General features: G+C 48.9%; 1 protein-coding gene across 1 annotated transcript in view; it reads left to right on the top strand.

Annotated features, from left to right (window-relative positions):
* The window catches only part of FNDC1 (fibronectin type III domain containing 1), a 57,559-nt gene extending 41,075 nt beyond the window's left edge, over positions 1–16,484 (top strand). Inside the window, exons 15-23 of the mRNA XM_084889737.1 lie at positions 2,035–2,097; positions 3,417–3,560; positions 5,778–6,008; positions 7,346–7,454; positions 8,705–8,784; positions 11,184–11,213; positions 11,926–12,087; positions 13,493–13,615; positions 15,409–16,484. Coding sequence (XP_084745863.1) covers positions 2,035–2,097; positions 3,417–3,560; positions 5,778–6,008; positions 7,346–7,454; positions 8,705–8,784; positions 11,184–11,213; positions 11,926–12,087; positions 13,493–13,615; positions 15,409–15,524 — 1,058 coding nt within the window. The 3' untranslated portion in view covers positions 15,525–16,484. The remainder of the gene's footprint in view (positions 1–2,034; positions 2,098–3,416; positions 3,561–5,777; positions 6,009–7,345; positions 7,455–8,704; positions 8,785–11,183; positions 11,214–11,925; positions 12,088–13,492; positions 13,616–15,408) is intronic.
* The last annotated feature ends 364 nt before the right edge of the window (positions 16,485–16,848 follow it).

Below are 16,848 nucleotides of genomic sequence, written 5' to 3' on the forward strand. Positions count from 1 at the left end.
AGCGGGAGACCTTCATTTCAGCATCACTGGCAGACCTGGAATTCCCTCCGAGAGACACACACACACACACACACACACACACCCTTTTTGCTTGCTCTGCCTTTAGATGCTAAAGGCCTTGCAGTAGAGAGTGCCTTCCTCATGGTCCCTGATCCTTCATCTTCGGTATCTAAGCACCTAGAGTGGCAGGCGTCCTGTTTCCCCTGCGGAGGAAGGGCCTTGGCTGCAGGTTCCCGCTCTGCAGCGGGTCTGATGAGGTCACGTGTTTGGAAATGGGAGGCGCCAGCTGAGCATCTTGGGCCATTTCTGGGGCCTGTTTCTGGCCCCACTTACCACGCTCCCTCCCAAGACAGGAAGGACAAAGAGGATAACAAAAACTCTCTGGAGCTGGACCAACCGTACACTTGGCACATGTCCTCGCTTTCAGATGACTGTCATCCACCTCCTCTCTGAACTTCTACCGAGAATAGTTTTTGTAATTTTCAAACATATCTCTGGGGCTAAGGCCCTCATTCTTTGGAGATACTTTGCACTCGTCTTTTATGGCCATTTTGAATAAACCACTCAAGAGAATAAACGGTCCACCACAGTTGGTGGCTGGCAGTTACTTTTACATGAAGAAGTGGAAGCTTTTGACATTGATGCGGGGTTGACACATACAACATGCACTCTGACGTATGTTCCAGGTGGTTGGAAAGGCATCAGGTGGGGCAAATTCTGGTGGTCAGCTTAAAAACACACTTCATTCCCCCGGGAAGTAACTTTTACTTGGAATCAATATGGTGCTCTTTTGGAAAAATCAGCCTGACCTTGTTTTTAAAGAAGGAGCACTGCATGACTCAACATGATGATTACTTTTGCTGAAGAGGTGACCCCACCGTTTCTGTGACCTGCTGCTGGGCTGGGGTACTTCAGCGCCTCCAGGAATTGTACTTTCCCCTGGGAATCCACGGAGGAAACCCACACCGTTCCCTTTCCTTGTTCACTCTGAGATGCAAAAATTGCATGATTTATTCATTTCTGACCTGGCCAAACATAACAGTAAAAAGAACGGGTCTGAACCCATAATGAGGACAAACAGGACTACGTTCTTAGCAGTTAAGTGGACGCGGGAGAGAGAGGCGCGTTCCTGGAAACAATGGCAGGATGGCCTCCGGCGCTCGGCGCCCTGAACTTGACCCAGCCCAGGAGTAACTCCTCTTGGATCCAGGCATATTGACATTGGAATGACCGAAGGGAAACCATGTCTAATGGTTTTTCGTGAAACGACCATCGGGAGCCCTGAGGGCGGGTCATTCACTTCTCTCTGGTGGACACCCATGGCCCCATCAGAGCAGAGCAGGCCCAGTGCTGGCAGCGAGCGTGAAGTGGGTGCTGGGCGTCCCCGGGCCCCGGTGGCTTCGGGCCTGGCACTGTGTTCCTCAGAAAGGCCGGTGGCCAAGGTCTCCACTGCTGGTTTGTTTTGGCACCATGGCGTTCATGACATTATCCAAACGAGCCTCGAAGTAGGCCAGTGGGAGGACTGGTGGAGTCCTGGGGAATGATCACTGATTTTCTAACAATGAAAAATTCAAACTGGTGCCTGTAATTTCTTAGGGGAGGGGGTTCATACACTTTCTGCTCAGTTGCACCTTTATTAAGCCGTGGGACGGTGATTCTCATAGAGCAATGTAAGCAAATGTTCATTGCTTAGTTGAACATTTAAAAAGCGGAGACAGTTTATGAAGGATAAGTAAGTACACAGTCTTTGGAGCCAGAGGGTTTGAAGTTCAAATTCAGTTTTAGCTCTGCCTTCGCCAGCTGTGGGACCCCAGGCACACCGTAAACCCTTGGTGTCCGTGGTGCCAAATGGGTATAAGTCCTTGGTGTATCTTCTGAGCAAGCGCAGGAGGCCCTGCCTCTGAGGACTTATTCCCATGGGCCGGCCGTGGGGGTGGTGGGGAGTGGGAGGGGAGAACCTTTGCGCCCGGGCCAGCACCCTGAGCCGCCGGGGAGAAAGCCCGGCCCGTGACCTTCTCCCTCCCTCTTCTCCAGAGGACTTCTCCGGATTGGACACAGCCCCGCCCACGGAGGAGGCCTATGTCCTCTACGATGAAGGTACTCCCTGGTTGTAAGCACACTGCTTGGCTAGTTCCTTTCCTGGTGGGAGGGCCTTCTAGTCACTGAGTAGATGCTCTGAATTGCAGTTGCCTTCAGAACTCAGGGGAGGCGGCCAGGCTTCAGGAAGGTGGCTGTACCCCGCAGTGCTGAGTGACCCCAGCACATGTTTACTCAAAGAGAAAGTGTGCTTGATTGGAAACACGGCTTCCAAACAAGTGCCCTCTGCTCCCCTCCTCTCCCTCCAGCTCCTCCTTCCTCCAGGAATTCTGAGCCTCCCCTCCTCCGCTCTTCGTGAAACTGACCAACCATCTCCGCCTCCTCTCTGGCTCTCCACGTTCTTCCCCTTCCTCTCCTTTCCTAGTTCCATTACAAATGCAATGCTACGGGTGTGCTGCTTTTTTAAATCATAGAATCTTTTCAAGTAAGGGCAGGCCTAGGACACACAGTGCCTTGGGAAGCCTCTGGGACAGTTTCTCCATGGATGGGAACAAAGTGCTGTTCTGCTTACGACCCTGCGACTCTGCTCTGTAAGCTGCCTCTGCAGCTGGAGAAAATCATGCCGGCCTCCTGACCCCACCCTGGTGCCAGCCTTTGACCCGCAGAGCTCCTCCCTCTTGCCCTTCACCTCGCCTGCTATTAGCCACCGCTCCGCGGGTCTGAAATCACAGACGTGGGAGCAGTGTCTCCTCTGCTGCAGTCATGAGATAGCTGCATGCGGTGGTTGAATCTTGCAAACAAGAATGAACTGAACACATCAGACGTCGGGTGTCAGAAGGCAGAGGACGGTTTCTTAGCGCCTTTGTAGACACTGCAGCTTCCATGCCTCTGAGCAGCTGGAAAGGGAGCAGCTTTAGTTTCTTCTTTAAATGTTAAAAGATCATTTCTCTTCGTGGAGTTAATCCCACTTCCACCTCAGAAAAAAGCCAAAAATGATAAATGGGGAAAAAAACAACCAAGTTTATTGTGTGATGGGAATCTGATGCTCTAGAAGGGGAACTCATTTAGGTAGAGATTGGCCTGGGACAAGGACCAGGGCCGTGCTAAACCGGGTGAATTCTGAGGCTCTCTCCAGCTTTGATTAAAAAACTTCATTTTTTCTGGTCATCTGTGGTTCTTTTTCCCCATCCTCTCTTCTCTCTGCAGCTGCTTTCTGAGGGGACTGACATGGGGGAGGAAATGCTGTATTATTAGGAACAAATTATGTCTGGGCCCGGCATTGATCGTGGGGCACGCACGATCTTAGGAAGGTCTCTCTGACTGCAGACGCACCCCTCGGCAGGGTGCCCAGTCACACAGACAGCCTCATCCCGTTTCAGACTATGAACTTGAGACCTCGAGGCCACCGGCCTCCACCAGGCCCTCCCCCGCGGCCACCACGCCCGCCATTGTCCCTGCGGAAGGCACCATCAGCTCCTTCCCTGAGGAAGAGTTCGACCTGGCCGGGAAGAAACGATTTGTTGGTAAGTAGAACTTCCTTCACCTGAGACACGGGTGTTAGCATGTGCCCTCTGAGGACGAGCACAGCCAACCCCCTGGCCAATCCCCTGGCCTGGCCCAGGAGGCCCGTTTGGAGCGGAAGCTTGCCCGGAGAGAAGTTCCATTTGGGGGTCAGTGAGGCACCCTGCTGAGACCACAGGGCCTCTCTGCGGACAGCAGGAGAGGGGCGCATGCGGGGGACACTGGAATTGGACGGAGTAGAGATGGCTGCTTTGTGTGGCCTGAGAGGGAGGGACACGCAGGGAGCATCCGGTCAGGGACACGAGTGTTTTGTCGTGGCCGATGTCTGAGACAAGACCTCCCGGGGCTTCGCCTGCACACTCCTCTCCGGAGATGAGCGCCGCCTGATGGATGGCACCGCAGAGCCAGCGCCGGCCTCTGAGTCACTGCCTATCTCTGCGTTACCTCCTGGCCTTGGGACCCAGGAATTTCTCGTGCTTTCTGGCAGCTACGGAGAGGGTTTCGAGAGGAAACTCTGTTTTGCTAACCCGTGTTTCCCTCCCTCTGGGAGTCTTCTTTTCCCACGTCCTTAACGAACTTCCCTAACGAGGCACTCAGATGCTCGTCTGACTAAGTGGGAAAACACAGTATATGACTAAGTAGACTGGCAGCGGCTTAAACTAATCTCACACTTTTTTGTTTCCAAAACAAATGTTCTGCTATAAGCAGAGAACAGCTCCTGCCAGCCAAGATGTAGTGCTGAGTGTCTCCACGACACGCACTTGAGGACTGAGAGCGATTAACGTGAGGCGGCCTTCCTGCGGGAAGCGCCAGTGCTGGCCGTGGCATTGGGCAGCCTGCCGGAGTCACCAAATCGGACTCTCTCTAGCTGCACGCCAGACTCGGAACGCCTGTCAGCACTGCTATCAGCTGCCACAGAGAGCCCTGCTGAAGACAGCGAGGCTGCCATTGTCTGGCTCATTCCATGTGTCAGTAATCTATACAGCATAGATTATTCTCCAAAACTTCCAGACGAGATCCATGGACAAGCCCTAAAGGCCCAATTTTATACAAATTATTGGGAAATAGAGGAGCTAAAAATTGCTTTTGGTTGTAATGGCCACTGAGAATGAGAACTGGCACCAAAAGATGCAGTGGAACACTTAGAAACTACTAGAGCCCTGGCCGGTTTGGCTCAGTGGGTAGTGTTGGCCCTTGGACTGAAGGGTTTTGAGTTTGATACTGGTCACGGGCACATGCCTCTGATACAGGCTTGATCCCTGGCCCTGGATGGGTGCATGTGGGAAGCAACCAATTGATGTGGCGCTCTCATGTAGATGTTTCTCTCTGTCTCGCCCCCTCCCTTCCACTCTCTTTAAAAATCAATGGAAAAACATACTCGAGTGAGGATGAAGAAGAGAAAAAGCACTGCCAGTAGAATGAGAGCACTCTGGAGCCTGTGTGTATAAAGCCTAACCCTGTTGCCCTGGCATTTCCAACTTCTTACAGAGCGTGCGTCTCAAAAGCTGTGGACTGGAGGCAGAGCCTCCTGTTGGGCCCTTCTTTCCTGATCCCCAGTCCCCCAGTGTCAGCAGACTCAGCAGGGCCTGGGACTCATGTCCCAGGCCCACCTTATTCCTGAAGCCCTCGTACCCACTGGGATGTGTGTAGAAAAAGCTCGAACCTGTCCATAAATGTGGGTAGCTATTGTGCTGAGCAGAGTGTTGTAGAAGGCTGTTGAGGCCTGGCCTTGGCAGACATTCCAGATGGGTGTGGGGATCACGGAAGCCCCAGGGAAGGCCTCCCAGGACTATGATAGAGGTTGTATATCTTGATCAGTGTATGTTACTTTCTGGTCCCAAGACTGTCCAGGGAATGAATTTTGTTCTGGGCCTGATTCACACTTTTCCAAATGTTTGGGCATAGGCATGGTGAATGCTGCAGCTCTCACTTATGTTAATGAATTGCCATTTGGGGATCTTTCAAAGTAGCTGAGGCCATAGTTATCAGTGTTCATGGGACAATAGCATCTTTTGAAATCACGAGATTAACACATAAATGGGTGGATCCATTAAGGAGAGCGAGGGGTATGCTTCTGGGTTTGGGATCAGGGCCGATGACCTTGGAACCTCCGTCTAGCAGGGAGACTGAATGATTGGTCTGTTCCATGGAGCAGACCTTAGGTTTCTGCCTCCAGAGAAAGCTCCAGCGATCTGATTGGGTACCTGTGTCTCCTACAGCTCCTTATGTGACGTATCTAAATAAAGACCCGGCAGCCCCTTGCTCTCTGACCGATGCTCTGGATCACTTCCAAGTGGAGAGCCTGGATGAAATCATTCCGACTGACATGAGGAAGAATGACCTGCCTCCTCAGCACGCGCCCCGCAATATCACCATTGTTGCCATGGAAGGCTGCCACTCCTTTGTCATTGTGGACTGGGACAAAGCCACCCCGGGAGATGTGGTAACAGGTGTGTCCAAGGCAAATGTTCAGAGTTCCCATCAACATGTAGGTGGGACACAGAGATAATAATGGATGAACAGATGAGGATGAGTATATGGATGGATGGATGGGATAGATAGTTGGATGGATGGATGGATAGATGGATACATGGGTGGATTGGGTGAATGGATGAGTAGGTGCTTGGGTGGACTGGATGGATAAATGCAGATGCCTTCTTTCAAAAGGATGAAATATAGGCAAATAGGGAAGCCCTGTAGGGAAGTATGAAGAGCACTAGATGGAAGTCAGAAGACCAGAATTCTAGTCCAAGATAGATTTGCATGACCTTGAGCTACCTACTTCATCTCCCTGGACGTCTGTTTCCTCTTCTGCAAAATGTTGTTACACCTTTTGCATTCTTAATCCTGCACAATGGCCAGGAGACCTGTAGCCACTTGTAGGATTCGATCCTGCAGTGGATGGATGATGAAGAGCTCCTACCATGTGCTACCTTGTGACTCTGCCTCTTCCATCTTCCCACGCCTGCTGGGCGCTTCCAGATCAGTGGTGGTGCTTCTGAATTCCTTATGTGGGAATTGGATGCAATGGGAAAAGGCCCAGGCATCCTGAGCCTCTCAGATTCTTGGCCTGTGAGATGATCATGATTCATCTGCGTCTGCCAAGGATATATTTGAGGATAAACACATTGAAATAAGTTTTTACAGAAGAGAATTACTATTTTCTTTAAAGAGACCCTTCCTTTGTGAATGATTTATTCTGAGCCTGCAAATTGTATAAGAGGAAGGGATATGTGTGTGTGCGTGTGTCCGGGAGGTGGGTGATGGTGGTATAAGTCAAAGCTTGGCATTATCTGTCACTGTTATGCTAATGTAGTTCATCAAAGTCAAAACTTATAGTACTTTTGCTTAATGTCCCTAATACTATCTCTTAAAATGAGAAAAAAAATATTCAAGAGCATCCAAAAAGCAGCTTTTCTCATGGAGTTTGCACAGTAGCACAAAAGTCAGGATAAGGGACACAGGAAAGAATGGCCCAGGAACTGTGCCAGGTGAGGTTGCAGGGCCCAGAGGAGCCATGATGGTGCATGGTCAAGGAGTCTGAGCCTCAGGTGTAACTAACCGTGGAGTGTAATGTTGGGACAATGTTTTCTTCATTTCCAGTTGATCCCTTTTCATATCCTCACAGGTCTCCTTTATTTTATCGGAACCCTACACGCAGCGAGCTCTGTGTGGACCATCTCCCGCAGAGCGGCCTCCACACTGTGGCCTCACCCCCCTCCACAGGGCACCCCTTTCGGGTCGCGTGTTCCTTCGTGCTCACGTGTTCTTCCTTCTCCCCCCGCAGGCTACTTGGTTTACAGCGCGTCCTACGAGGACTTCCTCCGGAACAAGTGGTCCACGCAGGCTTCCACCGTCACGCACCTGCCCATCGAGAACCTGAAGCCGAACACCAGGTAGGACGGCCGCCACGGAAAACCAGTGAGACCCGTGGGCGCAGCGACAGGTGGCCCTGGGCTTATGAGGAGAAAGCTCCGTTGGAGTGTTTTCATGATTCCCTTTGCGTCCTGTTTAGTGCTCACAGCATATCCGTGAACCCTCACACAGGTCATGGGGTTTTCCTGGAAGAAGTCACTGTGTATACTGGAATTGTTAGTCTGTCGTGCTGGCATTTTGTTCCCTGGTTTCCAGAGACTCAGCACTGCCCGCCACGGGGTCAGAAAAATTGTTCTGATTGAGAAGGAACTAATCCTTTTGTCATTGTGACAACGGGTGACATTGGTGGAGCAGCAGTTGCTAGACATTTTAATTCACAGGCACTCAGCGATGGCCTCTGTGCGCCTGACCACGAGTTCTGGAACTGAAGTGGGACTCCTTTGGTCAGAGGCCTGGGGACAGGCTCGCCAGGAACTCTCCAGAGCGGTGGAGAGCCACACGGGCAGGACGTGCCCCTGAGAGGAGGGCCCGGGGGGGTGGAGGGGGACACAGAGCTCACAAAGGCGGAGTAGGCATCGTCTTGGCAGCCACCGCTTTTGCCCCGTGGCTCCCAGCAGAGCAAAGCAAGGTGTCCCGGGCTCCCAGCCCCGGGCCCAGCAGCCTCCCTCCGGGGGACGAGCCCGTTCAGACGTGTTCTTGCTGCCCGTTCTCTGTTCCAAGACCAGGAGAACCCAGAGAAGCTCTCAGCCTGCTGCCACCCTTCCTGGTGGCTTCTCTCTCCTGGGGGCACAGAAGCCCCGGACTCTTCCAAGGCTTCGGGCCAACCACAGCACTTGTCATGCAACCAAAACACACCGGTTCCCCGAGGACCCAGCCTCTGGACCGGTTCTCCCCCTCCGCCTCGGTCACTGCGGGTCACACAGCCTGCTCTTCCAGCCGCGCCCCCCCCTCCAGCCAGGCCAGCCGGGCCAGAGCAGGACGAGAGAGGGTCCACGGCAGAAGCACTGGGTGCCCAGGGACACACTCTCAGTGCCGCCCCGTCTGCTCCCATTAGCCACAGGTCTATGCTGTTCATTGTATTATTTTGAAAAGTTATTAGGAAATGAGAAAGTTCAGAGAACTGTGAAGAAATAGCAGGGATGTGTGCATTAGTGAAAAAAATAAAATAAAAAAGGACTCAAAGTCTGCACCAGAGTAAGTAGTTGGGAAGTCTGTCTTATTACAGAACTCAAACAAGCGTCTCTCAGAAAGTGTTTTCTTCCAATTCCAGGTATTATTTTAAAGTTCAGGCCAAGAACCCTCAGGGCTATGGACCCGTCAGCCCGTCGGTCTCATTTGTCACGGAGTCAGGTACGGCTGCCTTCACTTCTCATGTCTCCCTTTTCTCAAAAACAAATAATTTGGATTAATGACTGTAATAGAACAAAAACTGGAAAATTAGAATCCTGACTTTTCCGTTTAATGAATTCATATTGGCTGTTGCTTTATTAAATAAACACTACTTTCTGCTAGATTAAAACTTGGACAATAATAGTCAAAGTAGACTTTTTTGGAACTGCCTGGGAAATGGAAGGGTCAGATTCCAGTGGAAGGGGGGGGGGGGGGGTGTCTAGTTTTCAGCCACGCAGGAAAGAGAATCTGAATCTCTGTGAAGGTTTCATTGCAGAGGAAATTTTTCCATTGCAAACAGCTGAGGAGCATAACTGGCCTGAGGCTGAGAGGAAGCTGCTTCCAACAATGAGTTCCGTCTCTAAGATGCTTATTCAAGATTTTTCTTTTCTTCTTAAAAAATATATTGATTTCAGAGAGAAGGGGAGATGAATAAAGAGATAGAAACATCCATGATGAGACGGAATCATTGATCGGCTGCCTCCTGCACGCCCCCTAATGGGGTTGGAGCCTACAACCCAGGCACGTGCCCTTGGCCAGAATTGACCGGGACCCTTCAGTCCACAGGTCAACACTCTATCCACCGAGCCAAACCAGCCAAGACGAAGATGCTTTTTTAAACCAGGAAGTGAAGATGACTTTACTTGACGTGGAGAGTTTAATTAAAATACTATTCAGAACCTGCCCGGGTAGCTCAGTTGCCTAGAGCAGTGGTCGGCAAACCGAAGCTTGTGAGTCATATGCGGCTCACGAGCCAAGGTTTGCTGCTCTGTTGATTAATGAGATTGCCGACCACTGGCTTAGAGCATCGTCCTGATACACCAAGGTTGCAGGTTCAATCCCCAGTCAGGGCACATGCAAGAATCAACCGTGATTGCATAAATAAGTGAAACAACAAATAGATCTCACCCTCTCTTTCTCAAATAAGTAAAATACTGCTCAGCCTTTCAAGCAGCATCACTCAGGGTGTCCCTGTGTCAGGAGTGCCGGTGTGCAGAGCTGAGGCCCTGCGATTAAATGTGCCCATGTTCATGGTCTGTGGTGACAGAGCTGCCCCTGGAGACAGTTCCTGGGTGCAGCCTCTCGGTGTGGGAAGCCACCCTGGCGGCTGGGACCTGAGGCCACCTTCAGAAGCTCAGTCTGCCAGCTGCACACCGAAGTAGCAGCTTGAGCTTCTATTTGGTTCTATTATTTCCTACATGTAGCTCATCCCAGAACATACGTCATTGGAAGATATTTTTTACATGTAATGACTTGAAATCTACTGCATCAAAATATGGGGAAGAAAATGAAGTCTTTGTGAGAACATGCTCTATTCTGGAAATGTAGGCAAAGGACTCAACAGCACTTTCACCTATTTCATCTAAGAAGTGTGCTTCTCATTAGTAATCGAGAGGGAGTAAGAGGAAGTCATTATCAGTGGTTAATATAGGCAATGCGTCTATGTGTATGGCTGCATTTCCTACAAAGAAAATGGACTTTTGGCAATTTTCTGAATCAACATGATAAAAACAAAATTATTCCCATTTAAGCATCTATCAGAACCTGAGGTCTGAAGTCTGAGCATAAGAAGGTACACGTGTAGCTCATTCTCGTGCACTGCGGCATTCCGTGCACTGCGGCTGCACCAGTGAGTTTCTCTACTCACCTGCTGGTAGACATTGGGCTGTTTCTAAGTTACATCTCTAAAATGCTTATTTAAAAGTTTTCTTTTCTTTTCAAAAAATATATTGTATTGATTTAAGAGAGGAAGGGAGAGAAATAAAGAGATAGAAACATCAATGATGAGAGGGAATCATTGATTGGCTGACTCCTGCATGCCCCCTAATGGGATTCGAGCCTACAACCCAGGCATGTGTCCTTGACTAGAATTGACAGGACCCTTCAGTCCACAGGTCAACACTCTATCCACTGAGCCAAACCAGCTATGAAAAGTAAAGCTGCTGTGAGCATTCATGAATAAGTGTTTGCCGGGACATATTTTAATTTCTCTTGGATAAATTCTCAAGGCCACAAAGGATGGATTGTACAGTAGATGCATCTTTACCTTTTTAAGAAACCACCAAACTGTTTTCCCAAGATGGACACATTTTAAAACATAATGAGTATTTCATTATTTTGTGGTACCCAGTGTCAAAGTATTATCTTCAGAGATCCACAACTTCTATAAAAATCAAATGAAGTATTTCTCAAAAGAAAATGCTCAGAAAATAAAAACTAACAAAAAAATGTTGGCCTCTGACAAATAAACCATATATTTTTTCTTTGGGTTAGCCATCTTGGTTATAATAAACATTTAAGTATTCTCATTGTGAAATGTGATAATGAAGTCTTTTTTTTTTTTTTCTTTCATTCTACAGACAACCCTCTGCTTGTTGTGAGGCCACCGGGTAAGTCTGTCTTCTTGATAAACTTCACAGTTTAGTAATCACGTTGAATACTGATGATGAGATTATTACAATTACAAGTGCTGGACTATTTTTGCATTTTTATAATATTATGACATCGGTGGTTTCTTTGCTCCCTTCATCCTAATCCAGGGAAAAGTGATCTGGGGATTTTTTAATAACAACCAATATCTACAAAAACCCATTATGGGTGGCCAGTATCTCTGAGAATAGATATGTTTATTTTCATTCAACCCCCTTTGAATATTTTGAATTGCTGAAAAGGAAGCAAAATGAATTAGCGTGTAACAAAATTTTACTTTGTGTTTAAATAACCTGAGGAAGCTCTATGCTCATGTTTAGGATGGGTCTTGTGAATGACAAGAACAGTAGGGTCTGTGCAGAAGGACCTGGTGGGGATAGGATGGCATGCCTTGCAAGATCAACTTTGCCTCTACAGCTTATTTCCCTGGAGGCCTAATGCCTTTTCCTTGCTCTGAGAATCTCTTAACCATGTTCAAGTAAAAGGATCTCCACAACGGTGTGTCAGTCCTAAGAAAGCAAAGGAAGGAGGATGAGGATGCCCAGTGGGAGGTGGGAAAGCTTTGCTCAGAGAAGCCCCGAGAAAAGGAGGCCCAGCAAATAGGTCGGACCTCCCGTGCTCGGTGCAGGAATAAACACGGCCCGCCGGGCCCGGTGTGTTTTTGTTGTCCAGGCGGGGAGCCCATCTGGATCCCGTTTGCTTTCAAACACAATCCCGACTACACGGACTGCCACGGCCGGCAGTATGTGAAGCGGACGTGGTACCGGAAGTTTGTGGGCGTCATCCTCTGCAACTCACTGCGGTACAAGATCTACCTCAGTGACAACCTCAGAGGTGGGTCCTTGTGGCCGGTGGCTGGGGGAGGGTGGGAAAACTTTTTATTTTATGAGCTGCTCACTTGACATAGCAGGTGTGTGAGGACAGATTTAGGTTTAGCTCAAATACAAACCAGCCTGGCAGGCTCTGTTTTAGGGTGATTAGTTCTACACTGGCACCCAGAAAAATACATATTTTAAATCTACCTTTTAGAAGTGAAGTCCAAAACTCTGACATAAATTTAAAAGCCAGTGTCTGCTGTTAACTCAATAACAGGTATGAGTATGAGCTGGAAGTGCTGAGAACACTCACTCCCTTCACTTCCTGCTACTGGCACAACTTTACAGAGAAAAAGACATAGATGGGGGCGGGGGGCAATGTTAAAATATGTACACAGACAATAATTTAATTAAAAATTATAAAAAATAATAATAATAAAATAAAATATACATCATCAGTACCATTTGTTCGCTGCCCAAATAAAAACTACATCGTCTTTATCATGGGTGGGGATTAAAACAAAGGATAATATACACACTGACCTACAAACATTTCAAAATGCCATTTTGTCCCAGCTGGCTTTGCCTCATTCACCTATGCAAATTTGTTTTTATTTACTTTCTTGGTTTGAGTTTTTCCCTTATTTTTATTGTTGACACTATTACAGATGTCCCCTTCCCCACCCTTTCCTGCCTCCACCCAGACCCCAACTTCTTTTATTTCAAAATTTGCACAGATTTTAGTAAATACATTTTTCAATTTTTTCTCATCTGGTCTATATTTTATTATGGTTTTTGGTTGTTTTTTCTTGCTAATGGTATCGTTTCAAGATAATGTCAAAACAAAATCTCCCCTACAACCCTCCACTCTGGCAGTTCCTCAGTATATATGCCTCTCCCAAAACTCACCGTCTGTGTCTCTCTCCCTTCTCCTCCTGGGACTCGAATTCCCGGGAGAGATGCATAGCCTTCGGCATTCAGGGCTGAGAAAAACAACTTTGTCCTACTGTGCAGCTGTGTTTCAGCACCACGGACAGTGCCTCTGGCCACTGACACTCCTTAGTAATACATGAAAGCAGGTTCATCTGTCTGTATAGATCTTTGTGCCTTTCACCATGCAGCCTCTAGACTAGTTTCATCTGTCCTTTTTTAAAAGACCAAGGATTAAAACGTATACAATTATAGCCTGAGACTGCCCGTAATATTAATAGTTTCCATTTTGTGAACACTAAAGTATTTGACATACATGATCTCTGAACATCTATGGGTTGGCGCCATTATCACCAAGTTTCGAACTCAGAAAGTATGACACACAGATTTCAGTAATGTATCCACGTCAAATAGTCTCCAAAGCTCGTGCAGACTCCTAAACCAGCCGTGGCACTTTCTGAACCGTCACTGACTTATCTTATTCCTCCATCAAGACACATTCTACAGCATCGGAGACAGCTGGGGCAGAGGTGAAGACCATTGCCAATTTGTGGATTCACACCTGGATGGAAGAACGGGGCCTCAGTCATACATAGAGGCCCTCCCCAGCATTCAAGGTAATGAGAACACACACCTGGCATATCCCACTGGGGGTGAGCGAGGAGGGCTGATGTGAGGAGAACACTCGCCGTGGGCCTGCCTTTGGCGTACCGCTTGATGACAGGTTGTTGGCAGCATTATAGCTCACGACAATCAAACATGAACAAAATACACCTACTGTGTGCTGGCGTTGGGTGAGCCTAGGGAAGGTAGGGATTCAGTGGAATGAATGAGACCTCATCCCTACTCTCAGGAAGATGGTCCACGGGCAGAAAGAGAAGCTAAGTATCTGAAAGGCAACTAACAGGTACAACTTCAACTGTAGACAGTGACAAGAGTTATGTCACATGGTCGTCCTGCTGTCAGGCGCTGTCTGAGGGTGAGGGCGGCCGGCCATCGGGCGCTGTGGGGAAAGTTTTCGGAAGAGACAGAGTCAAAAAGAGGCCTAGACACACACAGATTGGAGGGCCTCCGGGGGGAGGAAGGCAAGAAAATAAACAAGTGCCCATCAACCATGACCTGCTTCCGGAGGCAGTGTATCAGCTATTCGATTGTGGCTGTTGTAAGGCGAGAACAGGTGTTCTCACCTCAAATGTGAACACCTTGCAATATGAACACTTACTCCCCCAACAAACAACCAATCAGAACTGAATGGAGTCAGCACTTTTCCCATTATGCACTCAATTCTCAGCAATCTGGCATTTTCAAGATGAGACATTTTTAGGGGTGGGGGTGGGGGAGGCGGAAGGGGAGAAATGGTACAAAATTATTCATTTCCAAAGAAATAAAATATACAAAACAATAAAATAAGTGTCTCCAGAAAAACAAAACCAGCGCAGGGACGGGAGAGAAAAAGAAAACGAGGTGCTTATTTCAAGGAATTGCCTCACGATTGTAGAGGCTGGCCGACCCCAAATCCAGGGGCGCCAGCAGCCAGAGACCCTGGAGAGGCAGCGTTTCTGTGTGAGCCCTGGCGGACACTGTCTCTTCACGGGAATAAGTCCTTTTCTTTAGGGCCTTCGCCTGATTGGACGAGGCCCCCCCCCCCCCCCAATACGGAGGGGACTCTGTTTTACTCCAAGTCTGCCGATTTAAATGTTAATCTCGTCTAAAAACACGTGTTCACAGAAAGACCTAGAATAGCTGACCAAATATCTGGGCCCCAGAGCCCCTAGCCAAATTGAACACAGAAAATTAACCATTAAAATAAGCATACTAAATATAGGGTGTCCCAACAAATGTATACACACACTTCGAATAATTATAAAGATAGTGTTTGTTAAAATACATTCCATTTTCAAAACTGAGCTATCGGCTGTTAAAACATGTATACACTTTGGGGGAGACACTCTATAAGCACTTATACAGGTATAAGTGCTTTTTCAACATCACCTTATCAAATTCAACTCAGGTGTGGTTGAAAGGGGTTTGTTACCAATATCAGGACTCCGTTATTACTCTTATCACTTAGGACAGTGGTCAGCAAACTCAGTCAACGGAGCCAAATATCAACAGGACAACGATTGAAATTTCTTTTGAGAGCCAAATTTTTAAACTTCAACTTCTTCTAACACCACTTCTTCAAAACAGACTCGCCCAGGCCGTGGTGTTTTGTAGAAGAGCCACACTCAAGGGGCCAAAGAGCCACATGTGGCTCAAGAGCCGCAGTTTGCTGACCACTGACTTAGGAATCCCATGGATGTTAGGAACTCTGTGCCGGGAACAGGGATGCAGACCACATACACACTTCCTACTGTCCATTGCAGTATCACAGATACACGTCTCTCCTCTTCCTCCTCTCCTGTCCCAGGCTACTACCGCCAGTATCGCCAGGAGCCCGTCCGCTTCGGCAAGATCGGCTTCGGGACCCCCTATTACTACGTGGGCTGGTACGAGTGCGGCGTCTCCATCCCCGGGAAGTGGTGACAGGGGACGAGCGTGCGGGAAGCTCGCCCTGCCCGGCCCCCTGACTAACTTGCACTGAGGCCTGAGCAGGAAAAGGAAGACGGTGTCTGTCAGCAAGGCCACGAGGTGGACACTGGATGTTTGGGGCATCTTCAGTCTGGACTCAGCCCCCTTCCTGGCCTGGACCACACATGGGATTCAATGTTGCTGTTCAGTTTGCTTCTCCACATGTTTTGCTTATAACAGCTCATCCCAGAGACAACCAAAGCACCCGGCTACGGGAAGCCCGCCGATTCGGGGCGGTTTTCACCCTTCTTAGGCACAACGTCCAGACCATCTGTGTCTCCAGAGAACAGCAGAAGCTGGCTCCATGGAACGCTCCACGCTCTCTCTTCCTCGGACTCCTCCCAGACTGGCTGACATTATGCTCTGGTCTCTGCCTTTGCAGCAGAACTGGGTTACTCAAATCACCACCCGAGGAAACATCCCACTTAAGATTTACCCCCTGGACTCACCCCCCGCTAGCCCAAATGTATCACATCTTTGTGAATTCTCATTTTGAGATATATATATGTATATATGCATATACATATCCCCACTTGTCTGCAAGAACGTCATTAAAATCGCTGAATGTTTACTAGATGAACGTGTGTGGGGCTTTCAGAGCACAGGTGCTGTTTATGAACATCTAACTGCAGTGTGCAGAGCATGCGTACTGAGCAGCGGAAAGCCCCGCCTCCCCCTGCGATGCTGCTGAGCTGTGGGTGGCAGGGATATGCCCCCGATGGCAAACTCGTTGCAGACCGAGTGCCTTCTCTTCCACGCCCGTGTGGAAGCGCACAGCTGTCTCTGTGGGGACATACCTCGTGTGTTTCCAGATTGAGAGTTTAGGTCCCAAATGATGTAAATCCAATCTTAAACTCCTTTTCCTCTCCTGCCCACCTCAGTGTCGACTTCTTGAAATAAAGCACCTTACCCCTCTTCGCCGCAGCACACGTGAGTTTATTTAAAACACGGTGTCTGTTCCACGTGCTCCCCGTGTCCACGGCAGCTCTACAATGAAGGGCTTGCCTCTGCAGGTTTACACGTAAGAAAAGCAGGGCTGGGGATGGGTGAGAGGTGGGCTGTTTCTGGGCCCACTGGCGTTCCCCTCGTGAATGTCACGCGGGATGCAGTCAGGCTCCTGGAGCCAACCAGTGCGGGCCGGCGCTGTGTTGAGGGGAAGCGGGTGTATCGTGTAGACGTGAAGGTAGAACTTACAGGCAAACAAGTAACTTTGCAGGCCACTGCATGGGGGCTGTGATGATGGACACTTCCCTCAGCTCCCACCATCCCCTTTGCACAG

Source organism: Pipistrellus hanaki, assembly GCF_964339955.1.
Source record: "Pipistrellus hanaki genome assembly, chromosome: 7".
NCBI lineage: Eukaryota > Metazoa > Chordata > Mammalia > Chiroptera > Vespertilionidae > Pipistrellus > Pipistrellus hanaki.